The 18,526-nt window shown below is 53.9% G+C and overlaps 1 protein-coding gene across 1 annotated transcript in view; it reads left to right on the top strand.

Annotated features, from left to right (window-relative positions):
* The window catches only part of LOC128275421 (protein similar-like), a 107,064-nt gene that overhangs the window by 80,563 nt on the left and 7,975 nt on the right, over positions 1-18,526 (top strand). The window contains exons 7-10 of the mRNA XM_053013913.1: positions 5,120-5,937; positions 9,988-10,652; positions 13,209-14,085; positions 16,147-16,598. Of these exons, the coding sequence (XP_052869873.1) occupies positions 5,120-5,937; positions 9,988-10,652; positions 13,209-14,085; positions 16,147-16,598 (2,812 nt within the window). The remainder of the gene's footprint in view (positions 1-5,119; positions 5,938-9,987; positions 10,653-13,208; positions 14,086-16,146; positions 16,599-18,526) is intronic.

The raw sequence follows: 18,526 nt of genomic DNA, 5'->3' as shown, positions 1-18,526 counted from the left end.
CCATGGAGGATGGAGACTTGAAAAATAGGAAGAAGGTGATCACACAAACACATACCACTACGCTAGCGAGCGATGCAACAGCCCGATGCACAACGCAGTGCATCGTCGTCGTCTTCGGTTCGCCATGCAGTACCGAAAATAGACGTCGACGACGACGACGACGAGATGTCCAAGAATACGCCGCAAACCGTGGACCGTGGTGTCTGTTACGTCTCGGCTTTAGTTTGGTTCCTTTCTTTTCAATCCGCCGCCCAATTCGGTGGGGCCTTAATGGCGATCAACTACGATCGATGCACTTGCACCACGGAATTGCGTGGCCATTTTCAAACTGGACGCAGCGCGATCGTCACCACCTCTAATTAACGTTCTGTGTCGCGTTGCCATTTTTGCCTCTAAGGCGCTTAAGCGGCTTAAGGACCCCCTTCAGAAAGGGAGGCAGTAATGATGTGCAGTGGTTACCCATTTTGGAAGCCAGTCCTGGCCACCCAGCCCAGCCTCCAAATACGGCCATTACTACCGCGAGGTGAACACGCTAATCACACACAATAATGTGCGTCGGATTCTGGTGAGGTTTTTCCAGCGCCAGGTTCTGATGCAAGAACGCGCAGACACGCGGTAGCGGCAAAAACGCCATACCACTTCGTTTGCGCTCACCTAAAGACCTGTGACGCAAGTCGAAGCCTCGCTCTCTCGCGCACCGCGTCACACCGCGCTGGCAGCTTGTTGTGTGATTTTAATTCAATCATTGCGAGTTACGGCTTCTCCGGGTCGTTTGTTAATTTGTGCTCTCGGTTGGTGTGATGCTGTGCCCCACACCGGGCGGGGTTTTGTGGTGAGAACACACGGCACGGCACAGCACAGCACAGCTCGCTCCGCTAACCGGGACTTATTTGGGAGTCCGAGTGTTCGGGAGAATTGGTCCGGCGGAAGGCTGTTAATGCTTTCACATAGTGCAGCAACTGGAACACGGTGGGCCACAGGGTGCGGCGATAAGCAACCCCGGAGCAACCCGAACCCGCGACGGTTACCAATTATATTTCGTTTGCGTTCCCTCCGGCTGCGATAATAGGCTGCGTACACTGAGGAACCATGAGGCATGAAGCTTACCTTAATCAGCCGGGCGAGAGGTTGGCTGACGAATTCGCGACGTAATCCCCAAACCCCTTGTGTTTCCCTGTCACGTCCGGACGAAATGATTGTCAGCTGGTGAAGCATGCTTTTGACTTTCATTAACTTCCCGCGGGGTTGACGCGCTTCCGCGGTTTTGGAATCACCGGCGCCAGTCATCGGTTGAAGGGCTGTTTAAATTCGCATCTCGTACCATCGCGAAGCCTGGCATCCTTTTTATGATGAGCGATGTTTTTTCGGTGTTCCCCAAATTGTTTCCGCTTCCTGGAAGCGCGCGCGCCCTGCCAACCTTGGCGCACGCGGACCGTGATTGATGGGATACTAATAGGCGCGAATCCGTCCGGTGGCCGACTTCTTCGGCTCGCTTCCGAGCCATTCTTGTTGCAAATTGAGTGAGCGAATTTGCAAAAACAATCAACAATATCTCATCGGGCGGTTTAGAGCCTCATTTTTCAAGCGGCCGCGTTGACGACTGTGTCGTCCTTAGAGCGATTAGCCCGCTCCCTCTGGCGCTGGCGCATCAGTCCGACGAAGCCTACACCAAATTATCAGCCAACATGGACAAGCCAATTGTGTGCTGGGGAAATTTTGTGAAACAACCAAATCAACGACACACCACCAGCAGAGACGGAGTGCGCTGAGGCTGATAACTGGCGGTGTGTGACCCCTGCGAACAGACACAGCAGCACGGGGCGTGGGTCAGCCGATGGGTGACATCCGCGAGTTGACTCGCGCGCGCACCGTAAGATAACGCGACCGAAAAGAGGCACTACGCAACAAGCTTTGGATGGCATTATCTCGCCGTCTGGTGACCGTGCCGTTTAATCGGAAGCGTCGTCGTGGTTCGATTCTCGATTCTTGATAATTTAATAGCAAGAAGGAGAGATGACCATTGGAAGAATAACAATTTCACGATCTTTTTTCTTCGTGTCTTCCAGCAAACACGGAGCACCTCGAGAGCTTCGCCATCGAAACACGTGGCCGATGGCGTATTTTTTGCACTCCGCGCATCGCCCACATTCACGCGATCGCTACCTAGCTCCCCGCGTGTGTGTGTGTATGTTTGTTCCCCATCCCGGTTCCCGGATCCGCCCGTTCCGACGAGGAGGGAATCGCACACATTAGATGGGCGCAAAAAAAGCAGCGCGATGGTGTCTATTTATTCTAAACTAACTCCCTCTCGCGACCAATTCGGCCGTCCGGCCGTAGCAGCGGCATGCATTATTGCGCCGCGAATGGAGAAGCGCGACTACATGACCGTTGAAGTTCCGAGCACATATTTGCGAGATGGCCACTGGCAGCAGCAGCAGTAGATTCTCAAATCAACGCACCACTTGTTTGCGCGTCGCGGTCCCTTTTCGTGGGCGCGTCCCCAGTTAACGTCATTTGTCTGGCCACGGTGACCGACTTGGAACGCCGACGACACCACGACGACGACGAAGGCACACTCAATAACGATTGTGTGCGTTCCACAATTGCATCAGAAGATAAAAAAAATGGCAACTCACCGCGCACCGCGGATGACAGGGCGCGCAGCGCAACGTGGCGGCACGTGTTCCGCGCGGTCTTCGCTGTATCGGAGGCGCGCGCGGCGTTCGGTCGGTCGGTCGGTGGTGGTGGAGCCTCGATCAATTCAATGCCGCCGTTCGTCGTTTTCTTATTTCGTAATTATTGCAATGGGTCGGTCGGGTTACAATACAGGGGTTCCTCCACCTGGAGGACTGGATCTCGTCGCGTGATCGCGTGAACGCGGGGCCGCCGCAAACAATACTACGCCGCCGCGTGTCGTGATCCGCGACCGGCATCCGCTCGGTGAAACAATTATTTCCATCTTCTGCGCGCCGGTTTGTGGAACGTTGTGTCATGCACCCTCCAAACCTTTTGGGGTGGCCAAAATTGCACGCGCCCCGGTTGTTCGGGGGTGACTCAGCCGACCGGTTGGCTTTTTTTTTGGACCCCAACTGTCCCCCGGGGTTGTAGCACGGGACGCACGGAACCGATTCGCGACAGCTTCCTGCTTGCGAATTGTTTCAGGTTCTGGCGCGACACCTGAAGACACCGTCGTGATGTAAGCACATCGTGTTTACATCGTTTTGCTGGCTGGCCAGCCAGGCCATTGGGTTGCAAGCCTGGCAAGATAGAAGGACAACCCACCGAGTTTACCCACAGCCAACAATCGTAGCTTCCCCGTCGTCGTCGTCGTCGTCGGTTTCGCGTGTTGTGGTGTTTAAATTTAGCAACTCTTTACCACGCTGTCGGTCGCCTCATTAAAGTGGCCAAACAATATATGTTGCGCCCACACCTCATCGATGCTCCTCTCCGATCAGAGAATGTGTCGGTAGAGGCACTAGGCTAGCCATTGGTCCGATCTTGACCAATCGTATCGTGGACGGCTAAGCCGAGCGCGCGCAGACTGGCATTGAAAGTGCGCTACATCGCGGAACAACGGTGCCAATGCTGTGACTTGTGCGTGCCGCGTTGCTTGGCGAACGAAACTAGAGTCCTTTTGAAGGATGAATTATCACTTCTGAAAGCTGCTGGTTGGAAGTGAACAACAAAACCATTCCCGAACCGGATCGAACCGGGCGGGGGACTCAAGTGCCCCCGACAAAATTAACTTCCAACACTTGTGACCTCCTAAATTGTGGCTAATGGCACCTGGGACCTAGTTTTTTGTTGATCTTTTTTACGTTACAATCACATAACTTTTCGATCGACCACACACTGTCTGTTGTGTTTGGTATAGCAACAGAACGGAAGGAGGACAGTCGAAGATTGCGGCTTCGGCAGGGGCTCATCTCTCGCGCACTTTGATGGATGAGAGGAAAATTCGCAAAAAAGAAACAGCACCAAGAAAAAACGGCGCGCATCGCGCGTTGCTTTAAAAATAGCCGCCGCCCAACGCGCGCGCTCACGGGCGATGGCAAATATGTTGCGACTACGGACAACGACGGACAAAGAAGGGAGGCTACGATCCGTTCCGTTCGGTGGTGGGTCCACCGAAGGAGAGAAAAATAAAAACCGATGCCCTGCCCGTACGCGGGTTGGCAAAAACGCAGAAACCGATTTATCTGCAACTTTGTTTATTTTGGCCTTTTCGGCGGCCGGCCATGGATCGCGAGTTTTCGTGCATCGCGCGAACGCGTGTCCGGCACGCACGCCAGAGCCGGTCGAAAGATTTCGCGGGAGCTCTGGGAGCTTCTGCAAATGCAAATCCCCGGTCTATGACAACAATGAGCGCGCGTGGACAGTTATTGTCGCACAGCGCCATGAAATGCGAATAACATATTTGTAGCCCCCCCACACACAGGAACAGAAAAATGTGGCCACAAACACCGAGTTCGGTTGGGCCTCTCTCTCGGTAAAGATAAATGTTTTCCACCCCGAGCACCCCGAGGGTTCGTCTCCCGCACCCTTCGTGTGTCCGAATGGCGGGTCGAATTTTCGCATTCTCACGAAACGATGACCCCGGCCCGTGCGGGGGCACCCGCAGTTTTCAGCAAATATTTTCACGGTGAAGGCCAGTGGCGCTCGCCACCACCGACACCGACAGGACCCCGCCGCTCGGCTCGTTCGCTAATCACTCGCCGCGGCGCCCTTGGGAGAGCGGTGGTGGTGCTATGTTTGTCCGTGGTTCTTCACAGCTGATGATGGCGTGTTGCCGGCGCCCGACCCGACAAACTGACCGACCGACCGAGTGTTATCAATCACCGCCACAAAGATGAACTCCAGATTCCTTGATCAAGCCGCCGAGCACGACGACGTGTCTCGTTGCTGCTTCCTTTTCCGATTCCGATTCTTCCGAAGTACATGTCTAAAATGTGAACAAAATTCGTGATACGTGATGAACCTGGGGAGCGCTACGTGTGGCTGTGTGTGAGAGAGAGAGGGAGAGCGAGCCTGTGACACGTCCGGTGCACGGTGCACCGAGGAGGCTTGCTCCCTTGCTCACTCACTGATCGTCATTTTGTCAACCTGTCAATTTTTGCAGTGGTGTGGAGAACGAAGATGACATTTTGTCGTGCGCACAGCTGGAAGCACGTGAGCAGCAGCAGCAGCGCGAAGAGTGCACAAGTAGCGCCGGAAGTGATACCGTGTGTAGCGGCAGCAGCACCGAACTTCTTGTCGCAGGACAGCAGCCGGCCCCGAAGCCCGTGATCCTGCCAGCGGCGGGCGTGCTAGTGAAAGTGCCAGCAGACGAAGAACCGATTGCAGCAGCAGCAACACAGACGAACCACGGAATCGAACTCGTTTCCGTCGAACCGTTGGTGGTCAGTGTCAGTGGTGCTGGTGTGGTGCTCGACACCGGCAGCGGCAACGTGGTGGTGTGTGTGAAGCAACCCAGTGCTACCGAACCACCAGCAGCAGCAGCAGCAGCGAATCGTATCCTTCGGGAGCAAAACTGTGCCAGTGGCGGCATCGGTGGTGGTGACCTGATTCCGTTGCAGAAGGCAGCGCCCCTCGCGACCGGAAGCAACAACCGTCGTCCGGTGTGTGTTACGGCGTCCATCTTTACCAGCCTACCGTCGGCGGTGGTTGGTCCGACCGCGGCCAAGTCTGCGGCACCGATCAAGCGCGAACAGCAGCAGCTTACAGCCGCCGGATCATCTGCCGGATCGCTGCAGTCCGTGACGGCGAAACTGTTCGTGACGCTTCCTCCGCCGACCGCTGGTGGTGCTGGTGGTGGAAGTGGTAGTGGCGGCGCGGGCAACAAACCCCAGCACGCCACCGAGAAGATCTTCGCCCCACGGACGGAAGATATGAATAAGGGATTCTTGATGTTCTCCGAGGAAGAGCCTGGCCTGACAAGTAAGTAGCGCCCGGTAGGGTGGCCCCTTCTTAGTAGCGTTAGCGAGAATTGATTCCCCATGCTTCGTGTGAACGGTACTTGCGCTTTGCTGAGAGCAGAACTGTTTAGTAGACAGCAGTGGAGATAATCAACTTAAAGCCTTTGCCTTTTAGCGTTGCTCATTCTCACTTTTGTTCATTCTCACTCATTCTCACGTCGTGTGAGCTGGAGGCTTGCTCTTGGTGATGAGATTTGTCAATGGAGATGTCAACAAACAAATAAATAAACATAGTAGTCCGCGTGGTCCCAATATCTTGACCGCTACTGTCAAAGTTCGTTTTCGTTCGATTAATTTATCTTATTATGGACCGTGCATGAGATTCAACACATAAATTTAATGTTGTTGAAAATGCTTAAGGTTTTCCTATTATAGGGAAACTTCCTGCCCCAACATTTTGTGTGTTTCTATTTCTTTCCCATCCGACCTTAGCAAACAATATCTTTTCACCCAGAGAGCCGAACACACCCGAGTTCCCATCTTCGTGCGGTGTCCTGTTTTCCCAACGGAAAGCAAACTCCTTCGGCCAGCACTTTCTATTTCACACAGCAGCGCAAAACCCTGGCTGCTCCACAATGTCGCCTTCCTCTCATCCTTTTCCCGAACGAGAATGGCGATAACGTCACGACGCGCCACGATGTGGACTTCCGGTGGCAGTCGGGAGACCGTCTCCTGTTTCTATTTAATGAGCTAAAACGATGGCCTCCAGCGCGGCTCCCGTGGTGCTGGTGCGGGACAATCGGTTCCCCCGTTCCGGCGCGCCCCGGCAGAAGAAGAAAAAATAAAACCAAATCCGCCAGTTAGTGACAGCCGCAACGGAGCGCAGGCGAACGGAGCGCAGCCAAGTGGTGGCGTCACGTGATGAAAGCATAACGACTTTTTGCCTCTGGCTGGCGACGAACACTGGTAGTTTCCATGGAGCACCAGGCGATGAGGGATTCCACGCGTGCCTCCGGCGCAGGGAACTTTTCCCTCCGAACGGCGCTGTGGCTGTGACGTCCCGTTCAAAGTTTGGTCACTGGCGACCACCACCGAATGCCCACGGGTCTCGGTTTCTTTTTTCGTCGGCGCAGACACTGTGTAAAGCTCCTCCGCTACACTGACCTAGATTCCCATCCCCAGGCCGATTTATGTGCTATCCTTTCGTCGCCGTTCCCGGCTTTAGTAGGGACCCACGCCCTTCTGGAATTCGGTTCGTTGAGGCGCAGCAAACGGTCGGTATCATCTTTTCTCGGGAATTGGGTTGCCTGCTACTGATTGCGACGATTGTTTCTGCCCTCAACTGGGCTCAACTTGACACTCCCAGCAGTCGTCCCTGACTGTGAGACGACAGCCTTTCATTAGGGTACCCTCCCGGAAGCGCACAGGCTGCTGCGTAAAAAGATTACAGACCTCATCCTTGAGGTCGGCGAGGAGAGCACAATAAATTTCGGTTAATGATTTTCCATCGCCCAGAACGGCGATGCGCCACAACCGGCCGTTCTTGGAAGCGACTCTCGAATGTCCTCTTTTCGAAGCCACTGGAGCGTCTTGCGAGGGGTTTCATCTTGCACGGGGGACGCTCGGTGGCGGGCTCCAGTTTTATCGGTTAATCTTTATTCATCTTTCTCGTTTATCGTATTATCGAGCGACCATCTAGCATGATTATTAGTGAGCTACGGCTGATGGATGCTGCCGCAAGAGAGAGACCCTCGTCACACTGTGCGCGGTACTCGGGCCTTGGCCCCTACTTAGTGTATTCCGCTGCTCGGCACGGCTCGAGCCACTCGTCCGAGATAAAGTTGGGATGAAATTTGAATTGAATGGGGTACGAAAAGTTTGAGGAATGACTAATGAATGAAGCGGCCAGGTCCTCTCGAGTGGCTGGATGCCGCCTTCTTCCATGTTGTCTGTCAACGCGATCACGACGACGGTTGACATTTTAAGGCTCTTGCTCTCACTTTCGAGCCTGTTCACTCGCCATATTTGGCATCCCCAAAAATGACAATTTATTCATCCTTCACAGAGATGGAAAGCCGCGCACATATAAAGTAAAGCCCGACCGCACATTTTTCGGCATCAAGCTCCGGTGAAGCGAAAGAAGCTGACGGACTCTCGAGAACCACACTCTCCGAGATGACGGATGGATGGAGCAAAAACGACCCCCAAAACCCAGCCCATAACCTAACATAAGTGTCCCGGGCCCGCAAACGATTTGTAGCGCGTGTTTTAGATTCAATATCAAACCTCTCTGAGCCTCCTGTTACCCACGGCGACCAGCTGGCCGTTTCTCCGGCGTTGTCCTTCGCCGGAGCGCACCCGTCATTTTCATATCACGCCATTATTTTTTATATCCTCTTCCATTACACGCGACGTGCGAGGGTTTCCGGTTTTTTTCGGGTCCCGTGACCCAGAGAATCAGGCAGAATCCAGGGCTTGGGTTTTGTTCTTTCTCGCGATGTGCGCGGTTGTTACGACGTTGGTGGCTCCGTGATGCCATCGAGAATTTGATGAATTACGCCATCGCCTTTTAAAGTATGGCAAACCAAGTGGAGAAGAAAATAATCAAGATGTTTTAAATTATCGCACGACACCATCGTGCCGTACTTGTCTGGCAGCACCACACAGAATCGCCTAAATTCTTGTACAGGAGCACAAGGTTACAAGGCTCTTTATCGCCTGCTGGTGTTAAGCTTCTCGCTTCGGCCGGTTTGGATACCCTTTCGACCTGCAAAAGGGTTCGCACTCTCCGATCCCATGGCAATTTGCTGTCTGTCTTCGGGTGACATCCCAGCAGGCGGCGCTGCACAGCCCGGCAGTCGTCGATGTGTAACTCTTCTGACAGCTGCCACTACTTACGTCCGAGATCCGTCCTAGTTTGGCGAGTGATTTAGCTACTTCGTTAGAAAGTGGCCAGTCCCCCAGTCAGGGGTTTGTGCTCTAAAAACTTTACATCACTGGAACTTTCGCATCTTGGCTCACACCCAGGGTTCCCCTTCCCGGTCACGGTACGGTGCCAACACGGATAGACGGCGGTGCGTGATTCCGACGCACGTGCCGTCATCAAACGGGCCCCGGACGCCGGAAAGGACGAGAAAAGGTGGCAGCCCAGAACACCCTTAAACACCGAAATAATCATGTAATTTGAATATTCAAATCAAAGTTCACCTTCAACGCCGGCGCGCCCAAAGCCTACTACTACTGCCTACGGCGACGACCTCTGAGTGGAAGATAGAAATCTGTTCGAGACCGAAAGCACCGGAACTTCTGAAAAGCTTTATTTTTATACAACGAACATAGAACAAATTTCCCGAGCCCGTGCCCGTGTGGCCTCGCGCACCGCGCACGTGTGTTCATCATCGACTCGGAGTGTGGGCTTTCCGTGGCCTTTCTCTCCGAAGGACCGAAGGACGCACGGTGCGTGATCGTCGACGCGGCGATCACGCCGCCGTGCGCACTGTGAATTTTGACATCACTCTCCGGAAGGACCGGATCTCGATTCTCACATTATTCCCGATCCGATTAGAAGCCAAAGTTGGGTACCTGTTTGCCGTTTTTCCGAAGACCGTAGACGGGTCAGTTCATCGCACATGCTGGCCACGTAACGGTGCTTAAGCCGCCGGTCTTCATGGTGTTTCCATAATGCAAATCGTCTCCAACGAGATCACCGTTCGGGGCGATTCCGGCGAATTATCAAATGGTAATGATGTTACAGAAAGCACACTGGTGCTTTCCGCGGAACCAAACTTCCGATGCGTTCCAAGTGCTCCTATGCCCATGGGGGGCTCGGGAATTTTATGACCGCTTGCGCCCGAGGGGAACACTCCGGTTCGGCGTTATTATGATAATGGTCTCCGGTCTCATGTTTTTCCCTTTTTCTGCTCTTGTACATATTGCATTTAAATAGAGGTTTCTTGAAACAGTTCTCTGGTTCCGCTTTACAAAAATTCCCGAAGCAATTCTCGCTAACTTCAACCACTTCCGAGTGTCCTCATTTTACTAACCTTCCCTCCGTCTTCTCGTGTGCTTTCAGTGCTTAAAGATGAACCGGACGATCTAACGCATCTGGCACCGACCGCGGGCGATGCGTGCATACCGCTGGAAGAGTCGAGCACCTTCTTCAACGAAATTTTCGAAGACTTCATCATGCCGGACAGCTACACCCTGCTGCAGGACGAACTGTGCTCGCTCGACTCGCAGGACACCCGGCTGGACTGCGGCCCGATGGTGGTCCAGTCCGGCACCGGGTCCGGCGGACCGGTGTCGGCGTTCCGTTCGCTCGTTCCCGGAACCGACCCCAATAGCACACCTGCGTCTGGAACCGGCAACGGCGGAACACAATGTAACGGGCCCCGTACGCTCCAGAGCGTACACCACCTGTCCCCGAGCACCACGGTCGCATCGCCCGCGTCCTCCGTGTCCCTGTCGTCGTCGTCAGTGCCATCGTCACCGAGCGGATCGCTCCACTCGTCGTCGTCGTCGTCGCCGTCGTCCTTGTCGTCGTCGTCGTCATCGTCCAATCCCAACTCCCCGTCGGCCACATCCGGGCTCGGTTCGTCCGCCTCGAGCACGGTCTCTACCGTCGACGGTCACACCACCATCCAGAACACCACCAGCAACGATCCGTTCATCAACTATCGGGACGAAACGAGCGAGGTCAGCCCGTCGCCGCATTTACTCTCGCCCGGTATCTCGAAGGTAGGTCCGGGAGAATCTCTCTCAAACTTCTACTGGGCCACCGATCACACAAAAAGCGGAATCAAAAATCGAATCGAATAGTCCGAGCCGAACCCGAAGAAGGGGAAGAAAGTGCCCCTTTCCCTGGGGGCCCTATCAGTCCGTTAGAACAGAACACCAGGCCGCGCGGCCCGTGGCCCGTGCGTGAGCCTCGAAAGTGTGGTGTCACGGGGCGCCCCCCCTCCGCGCGTTATCTCGCTCTAGCAACGACCGTCGGGTTGCTGCTGCAGGGTTTGGGTTAGGTTAGAGGTGTGGCGGAGCACCGCCAAACTGGACCGTGTAGAGTGGTGCATATACACCACCACCTCGCGGCTGATAAGGTTCGCCGCTGATGTCAATTAGCTTATCTGCCGCCGACTGACTATTCTGTCTTTTTGTTTTTTTATGTGCGACTGAAAAAGCGGTTCCTGGATGTTCCTGTCACGCCACGAATACATCGGCAGCAGTCAGCAATTTTGACGCGATCAGTTTGAGTAAACCAAACCCTGGCTCTGAGAAGAGCGCTTATCAAGATGACGGGGCACGGCTATCGGCCGAAAGGGGGGCTGTGACGATTAGCAGCCGATTCCGATGAGTGCACTATCAGCAGGCTGCAGGCTGTTTACGAGCGCCAACGATTACCAAACTCAGTTCCGTATTCTTGGGCGGCCCTTGTCGGGAGACACTACCCCAGATACGGAGCTTATCTGACGATGATAATCGTATCGGAGCGTTATGTACTCGCTCGCGATTGTGATATGTGTTAGTTAGCAGCACACACCTGGCCCACGAAGTGGATCATAATCTGGCCAACGGGCATCGTTTAAATTCGATTACGATTGTGGCTCGCCAACCCGTCTCGGTCCGAGCCTGATTGCCTTCACCTAGTATCGCCTAGGTGCCCATTTGCCTTGAGGCGTTTCTCGGACCGCATCCAACGCCATCCTTGCCGCGGGTCTGCCGACGACTGGTGCGCCTGAAATTCCGTGTTGTTTTAGCAAAATTAAGCTGTATCAAATTAGCCGCCCACGGTGGGTTCTCTGGGTCAGCTTCGGTTTGTTTTAGTGATCGAGGTTACAGCCAAAGCAAACACGACGGTGCACCAGCCTGATGGAGCCACACCAGTTCAATTAGATGTAATTAATATATCTCGCGGCCGCAGCGTCGTCAGCGCTGCTGCGCGGATCGACATGTTTCGCGGAACGCGGGAACAATTAGCGTTGCGAGCTGCGCGCTACGTTGCGGTCGGTTGGTTTTGCGTGAAACACGCGGAGGTTGTGGTGTGTCGTTTTGGTATTGTTTTTCAGTTTTTTTTTATCCTCACCACACCATACGGGGGGCGTAAAGACTAGTAACATTGCAGCCACTTCCGTGGGCTACGTGTTACGTCGTGTCACGTGCTGCAAAGTATCCTTTACCGAAGCAACTTATGGTTCTAATTGTTTTGCTTGCCGCACGCAGGCTCTCTGGCCCCATGATGGATGCGAAACATTTGTCAGCGGCCTGTGGCGCTGTTCGGGGCAGGACCTTGCCCTAACGATATGCGGCGCCCACCTGAGAGAACGATCTAGATTGAGTTATGACTACTGTTTGGGCCGGGCATTACGCATTACGCACAAACTTGTAAACTATCAATCTTCGCCAAACCGGATAACCGGGCCGAGGCCAGGAGGGCTATTAGCATTTTTTATTAATTTCCAGAGCACATTCTGCTCACGCCGTCGTGATTAGTTTGCCAGACCCGGTGACCCGGTAGGTGAGCCGTTTTTAAAACAATCAAATTATGACCGCCTCCTTGATTCGGGGCTTTCGCACCGCACGTGTGTGCCGGTTCTTATCCTAGAACACCTTTTGGAAGAAATGTTCCTTGCCACACGCACCCGACCCGACCCGGTGGGCGCGTTGATTAGGGACACGTGACGAACATTTGCAATTTGTCAGATTCGCTCCTAACCCTTTTCCCGCGCAGGAATCCCGACGCCGGCAGTAACGGGCGATGAGAGTTCATTTTCGCAGTACTTCTCTCGGGTCCTTTCGGGGCTCAAGATGGGCGAAATTGGCATCAAATAACCGTCGTTGTCGTGCTGGGTATATCCATCACCACCACTAGCCTCTGAAACGGGGACGCCACCGTCGGAATATTTAGGTTAGGAATGCGACTCTGGTGCGAAATAATGGGACACCGGCGGCACACACACGCGGTTTCATTGGGAGGATTTAGGTGTGGCATTACGGTCCAGGTCGTCCTCGGCCACGGAGGAGGAGCTCGTTAAAATTCAGCGCACGTTCGACGAAACAGTAGTGCCATCTTTCCTTTTTTTTCGAGGGAGCTAACTGTGTTTACCAAACTCCTCGGAAAGCGAAAGCCCAGCTGTGGCGCACGTGAGGTGCTTTCTGTACTCCCTACCCGAATTGTCAATCCGATTTTTGATTCCGTGTGTCACGCAGGCGGCCCAAAGCTGGAGGCGGTATTGATTGTAGCATTGATTGTGCTAACTCTAACTTGTGTCCCCTTATTTCTCTCTCTCTGCGTTTTAGAGCCCTGAAAGTAGCAGCCTACCGTCGCTGTGCAGCCCGAACGGTTCGCTCCCGGAGGACGAACTTGCATTTATGAGCCTTAACATGGACGAACTTGACCTTTCGATGCGGGCCCCGTACATCTCGATGAGCGAAGTGGACGATCTGCCCCTGCTCACCTCGGACGATCTGCTGTGGGGGGCACCGGGCACCGGCCTCGAAGGAGGGCCTCCGGGTGCCTCGTCCATCGGCAGCGCCTTCGGGCTGTCGGGCAAATTCTTCATCAAAGACGAATTTACTACCCTGACCGGTGCAAACGGGACGGGTGGCAGCAGCAATAACAACCACCACACGCCGGCGGTCACTCCGGCGGGCCACCGACAGCAGCAGGAGCATGGCCTCATTACGGACGTAACGATCGGAGCCGGAAGCAGCGTCAGTGCCACGAATGCGTCGTCGCCCGACAACGATGACAGCAAAGCAACGCTGGCGGCCACCACCGCACCGTCGTCGATCGACTCCAGCCTAGCGGCTCTACTGTGCGGCGGTAGTGTCATCAGCATACAAACGGAAACGGCAAATCTAGTGCCCCAGCACACCACCACCGGAAGTACACACAATGTCAGCAATCAGATACTGATAGCACACGCAATACCACGATCCACCAATCCGTCAAATCAGCAGCAGCAACCACAACACAATACCACCCATCAGTCACTACAACAGCACCACCACCAGCACCACCACCAGCACCACCACCACCAGCAGCAGCTGCAGCTCAGTAGTGGGCAACAACCGGAAACGGGTTCTAGCACCAACAAGCGCATCAAGCTCTCGGAACAGGATAGCTTGCAGCAGCAGTCGATGGTTGTGATACCTACGGCCAGCGTAAAGCTATGTAAGTGTAGTGCGCCAGAGCACTACTACGGGGCGTGGAAAATTTGCCACTGAACCCCCTTTGTAGAAATTAACCGGTAGTGGGTAGTCCCATTCCGGCGGGTGGTGTGAAACATTCTGTACCAAATCGCCCAAGGACGCGCGGCGAAACAAGCATATCGAAACCGAGGCTCTCTGGCCTTGTAAAGTTATCTTTAGACACCTCCTAACGATTTCACACGGGGATCGCGACACCCCAGCAATTAGCGTACCTGGTGCTCCACCGTCGCTGGGTGATAATTGGTAGCCACCGGCCAAGTGGTGCAAATGGGTGCTGCACATTGGCTGGTGTAAATGGTGCAAAATACAGCCACACCAAACAGTCAGGAATCAGTCATGGTCAGGGCCGGCGATGCGATGGAGATGTCATACTCCCTGGCAGGAATTGGTGTCACCCATCGAGAGGTGGCACCTATTTGTTTGAGAACGTAATTCGCACCAAATTCCCATAAATGTCTGTTTGGTTATTTTCGTAGCATTTGGCTTAAATTGGAAACCACCGCCCCGGTGAAAGATGTACCATTTGACAGCACAACTCTCCATTGCTTCATTACATCCGCCGCCATGGTAACCGGCGCGCGCGGTGTACATAGATCATAGCGCGCTGCACGCGGCGGAGATCGTATGCCATTTTAATTTGGATGAAATGGTTTTTTTTTCTTCTAAAACCCCGTATTTGTCGTCGGGTTTCGCTTCCCGGCACGACGTTATTTTGGGTGTTTCTTTTTTTTTTCCCGCTACTTTCTTCATCGCACGGGTTTTTATAATGACACCGCCGCGCGCCGCCGTCTTCGATCCCGTTAGAACGCGCAAATCGAGCACTGCGCTCGCTAAAAATAGTTCCCCCGATATTGATGGAGCATCCCGAAGCAACGGCAGAAGTGCGTCCGATGGAACCAGATCGAGACGTCGCATCCAAAAAGAGGAACCACCCACGGAAGAACCGTGGTGCGCGCTTCGATGTTCAAACGGGTGCCGAGAAGCGCCCCGAGTTATGATGCCGATGGGATGCAGAGAATGGGATCGGTTCAGCTGATCCGGTACTAACTAGCGCCGCCGTGTTGATTTCCATCTTTGCGAGCGGCGGGCCGATATTTTTAAAAACTTCCACCGCGTGACTCGAACGTTGGATCCGCGAGCCACGTTTGCTCTCAACGGTCGCCCGTGTTGGGTGCGGCCTATCGACGTCGGTACATCCGCGTCGCGCTTCGCTGGTCCGCGGCCCAAAGGGGCTGGGTGGATCGGGATCGCATTTCACCGACGACGATGACACTTTGCATCGAATGCGGTGCGATGCGCATAGCGGACTCCGGCCTCCGTCCGGGACTCTTGAGTGTTCTGTTACCGAACCGTTCGTTCCGTTGCTTGTTTTGCCGGTACGGGTCGGTTACAAAACGACAACAAAGGTTGTGGTGATGTGCCGCAAACGGTACACAGTCATCCGATTGAGTTTCCCTAACATAGTCCGCGCGGAGCGTCCGTTGCACGAGTTGCATCGCCGCGTTCGTAGCGGTTTTTTCTCCCTTTAAGCACACTAAAACCTCGCATACTTCATCGAACGGTAGGCGGTAGACCCATATCCGTAGCCGCGGGAATTGCAGGAAAATGAAAGTGAAAAGCCAACACCCCACGTGGGGCGTGACGGTGGCGCAACAGGGAATGAGCAGAAAAGAAAGAGAGCGCACGCGGGGCAGCATCGCGCGCAGAACACGAAAATAAACGGGAAATTCTTTTTATATCGCAACGCTCTCCCATCGATGTGGCCGCGCCGGATCGGTGGCGTGCGGGTCGGGCCCGGTTCACTAAAATCGATCGCTCGCCGTCGTTCACGCGAGTGAGAATTGGCACACGCACGCCGGTATTACCGAGCGGAATGGATATCCCACGGGATCCTTGCAATCCGTTTTGTCCAATCCCTAAACGCGTCCTTCATCGGTACAGAATGTTCCACACCAACCTAAGCCAAACCCAGTGTGTCGTCTAACCATACCATAACACTGATTTACGTGCATCCTTTTTGTAGGCGACACGTGGAAGTTCGACGACCTGCTCCAGCTGAACGCTGGCGACGGAACGAGCAACAGTGTCACCGGCAAACTGAACGCCCAGCCGCCCACCAACGCCAGCAGTGTGGTTGCGTCGTTCGTAAAGGCCGCCGCCACCAAAAAGGCACCGACCGGTTCGTCCGTGAATGGCAACAATAAGCGTGCGAACGATGGCACGGGTGAAACGGCCACCGGAAACACGTGCAAGCGCCTGAAACCGTGCGCTACCACCGGCACGTCGGCCCCGCAGCTCCTGCAGCAGCTGATGGCACCGTCGCCGTTGCCACAGAAGCTAAAGTCTAAGTCGCGGCAAGCGCAGGACGCAGCCGGTGGCCGCTGGCCCAACGGTGCGGCCAACGGTGCGGCGGGACTGCTGCAGGAGCAGTCCGGTAACTCGGTGCTGATGAACCTGCTCGTCAGCGGTTGCGACGTAAGTGCGGGCTACAGCTGCTTTCCCCGTCCCAGCAAAGCGGCCAAAGCATAGTAGAGAGTGAAACCCGGGGACAGCACGCGCGGGTTCCTAGAAGAAACTCCGAAAGGTTGTTGTTGTTGTTGTTGAGTAGGGCGGTAGGTTGAAAAGGGCACCGATCCGCAGCAGTGGGTTCGAGGCGTGTGTTGCTGGGGGTCACGAACGTCGTTACTTAAAGGTGCGCTTCGTGTACGCACCTGGCAACACAAACCTCTCTCTCTCTCTCGGTCCCACTGAAACAGAGTGCGCCCAACATGAGGGCTAAAATGGCGAAGAAAGGGAGGCAGCAGTGAGGCAGCGCAATAATAATAGGGCTCACGCAAACGGAGTAGCGAAGTGTAAAACCCAATTACTGTGATAGTTGATATAATTTATAGTTTAAAAAGTCGGAAAAAAGTCGTACAGAAACACAGAAGAGAGACTAGAGGGCGCGGGCGCGGGCACCACCGAGCAGAGCGGATCGGATCGGAGCGCCGGCGGCGTTATGGAACAGTTGAACAATTTTAGCGCGTAATCAAGAGAAATCAAGACAAAAACACAGACAGTGTGTTGGGAGAAGGCATGCTGTGCCACGGAAACAGAGTCGGGGTCTCGTCGGGTGGTCACATTGGCTGCTGTCTAGTACTGGAGGTGTGGTGAGCTCAGTTGCTGCAACCGCGCGGCGATGCATTCGGCGCAGTGCAGCAGCCCGTAAGGTCGGTAATTTCATTCGTTTGTACGATCGTCCGCTGTTAAGTTTCGCCTTCCGTGTACCATCCTTCCGCGTCGCTCCCGAATTCCCGAAAGTTATCCTTGGTTGGGCGCGCGCGTCGGGAAGGCGAAACCCAACACACGTACACACACACACCTAAAAGGCCGCCTAGTTTTTGCTAGTTGTTTAATAAACACATCTGTTTTAATTTGTAACGCTTATTGGGCTTTCATTCGTCGTTATCAATTCCCGGTATTTTATTGTTGTCTTTAACGCGTCTCTCGCGCAGGATTATCTTTAATTTTTTACCATTCTCCTCGCTTTGGTTTACCGTTTCGTTCCCGATTCCCCGTTTACCGGTTGACCTGTTACCGCGAAAGAGCTTTCGACAGTTTCGTGCACTCGAGCCAGCATTAGAGGACTTGAACGAAGAGCGAAATGAGCGTTAGTTAGAGAGTAATTATGATTTTTGCAAAACAAAACATAAATGCAATGCATGCATATTTCGTGCGGCGCGAAAGCGTGTCACCACAGCGGCGGCCAGCGGCCGTTGTTGATGGTGGCCGTTTGTTGCGTGCCGTTTGTTACAATTATTCGTGAGCTCCAAAGGTACAAAAATCATAATACAAAGCATACAAAACAAGAGCGAAAGAAACAAGAGGACGCGCAACCAACCGGCCTTTGTCCAGCAGCTCGTTTTGCTTCGTTTCGGTGTACAAAAGAAAATGGTAGAAGCTTTAATTCTCGATCGTGGTTTTTTACGATGATATGCACATAAATTGTATTTAATATAAAAAAGGATGACAACATCAAACCAATCGATGCGCCCAGTCCGTGTACGATACTTTCCGATCTGGATTCTCAAGATCGATCGTCAGCAGCTCTGAATGAGCTCTAAATTCCCGGAGGCGAGATCAGCTCACAGGCCAAACTATTGTTCGTTCTTCGTTCATATTTTAATTTCCAACAAAACTCTAAACAAGCAAGAAGCTCTTCGTGATGGCCAATGGACGCAGATTGGTCTCTCTACCGCTCTCTCTCTCTCTCTCTCTCTATCTCTCCCTCTAAGTACATAAAACAACCCGAATCCCGAAAGGTAGTCTTTTCGCAAGCCCAGCTCACGCGTCGTTCTCAGGATCACGCGCGACATCATCAGGATTGTGTGGAATCCTGATTTCCGGGCGCGCAGTGCTGTAGT

The sequence above is a fragment of the Anopheles cruzii genome, chromosome 3 (genome assembly GCF_943734635.1).
Source record: "Anopheles cruzii chromosome 3, idAnoCruzAS_RS32_06, whole genome shotgun sequence".
Classification (NCBI taxonomy): Eukaryota; Metazoa; Arthropoda; class Insecta; order Diptera; family Culicidae; genus Anopheles; species Anopheles cruzii.
This window is presented reverse-complemented; position numbering and strand designations above follow the sequence as displayed.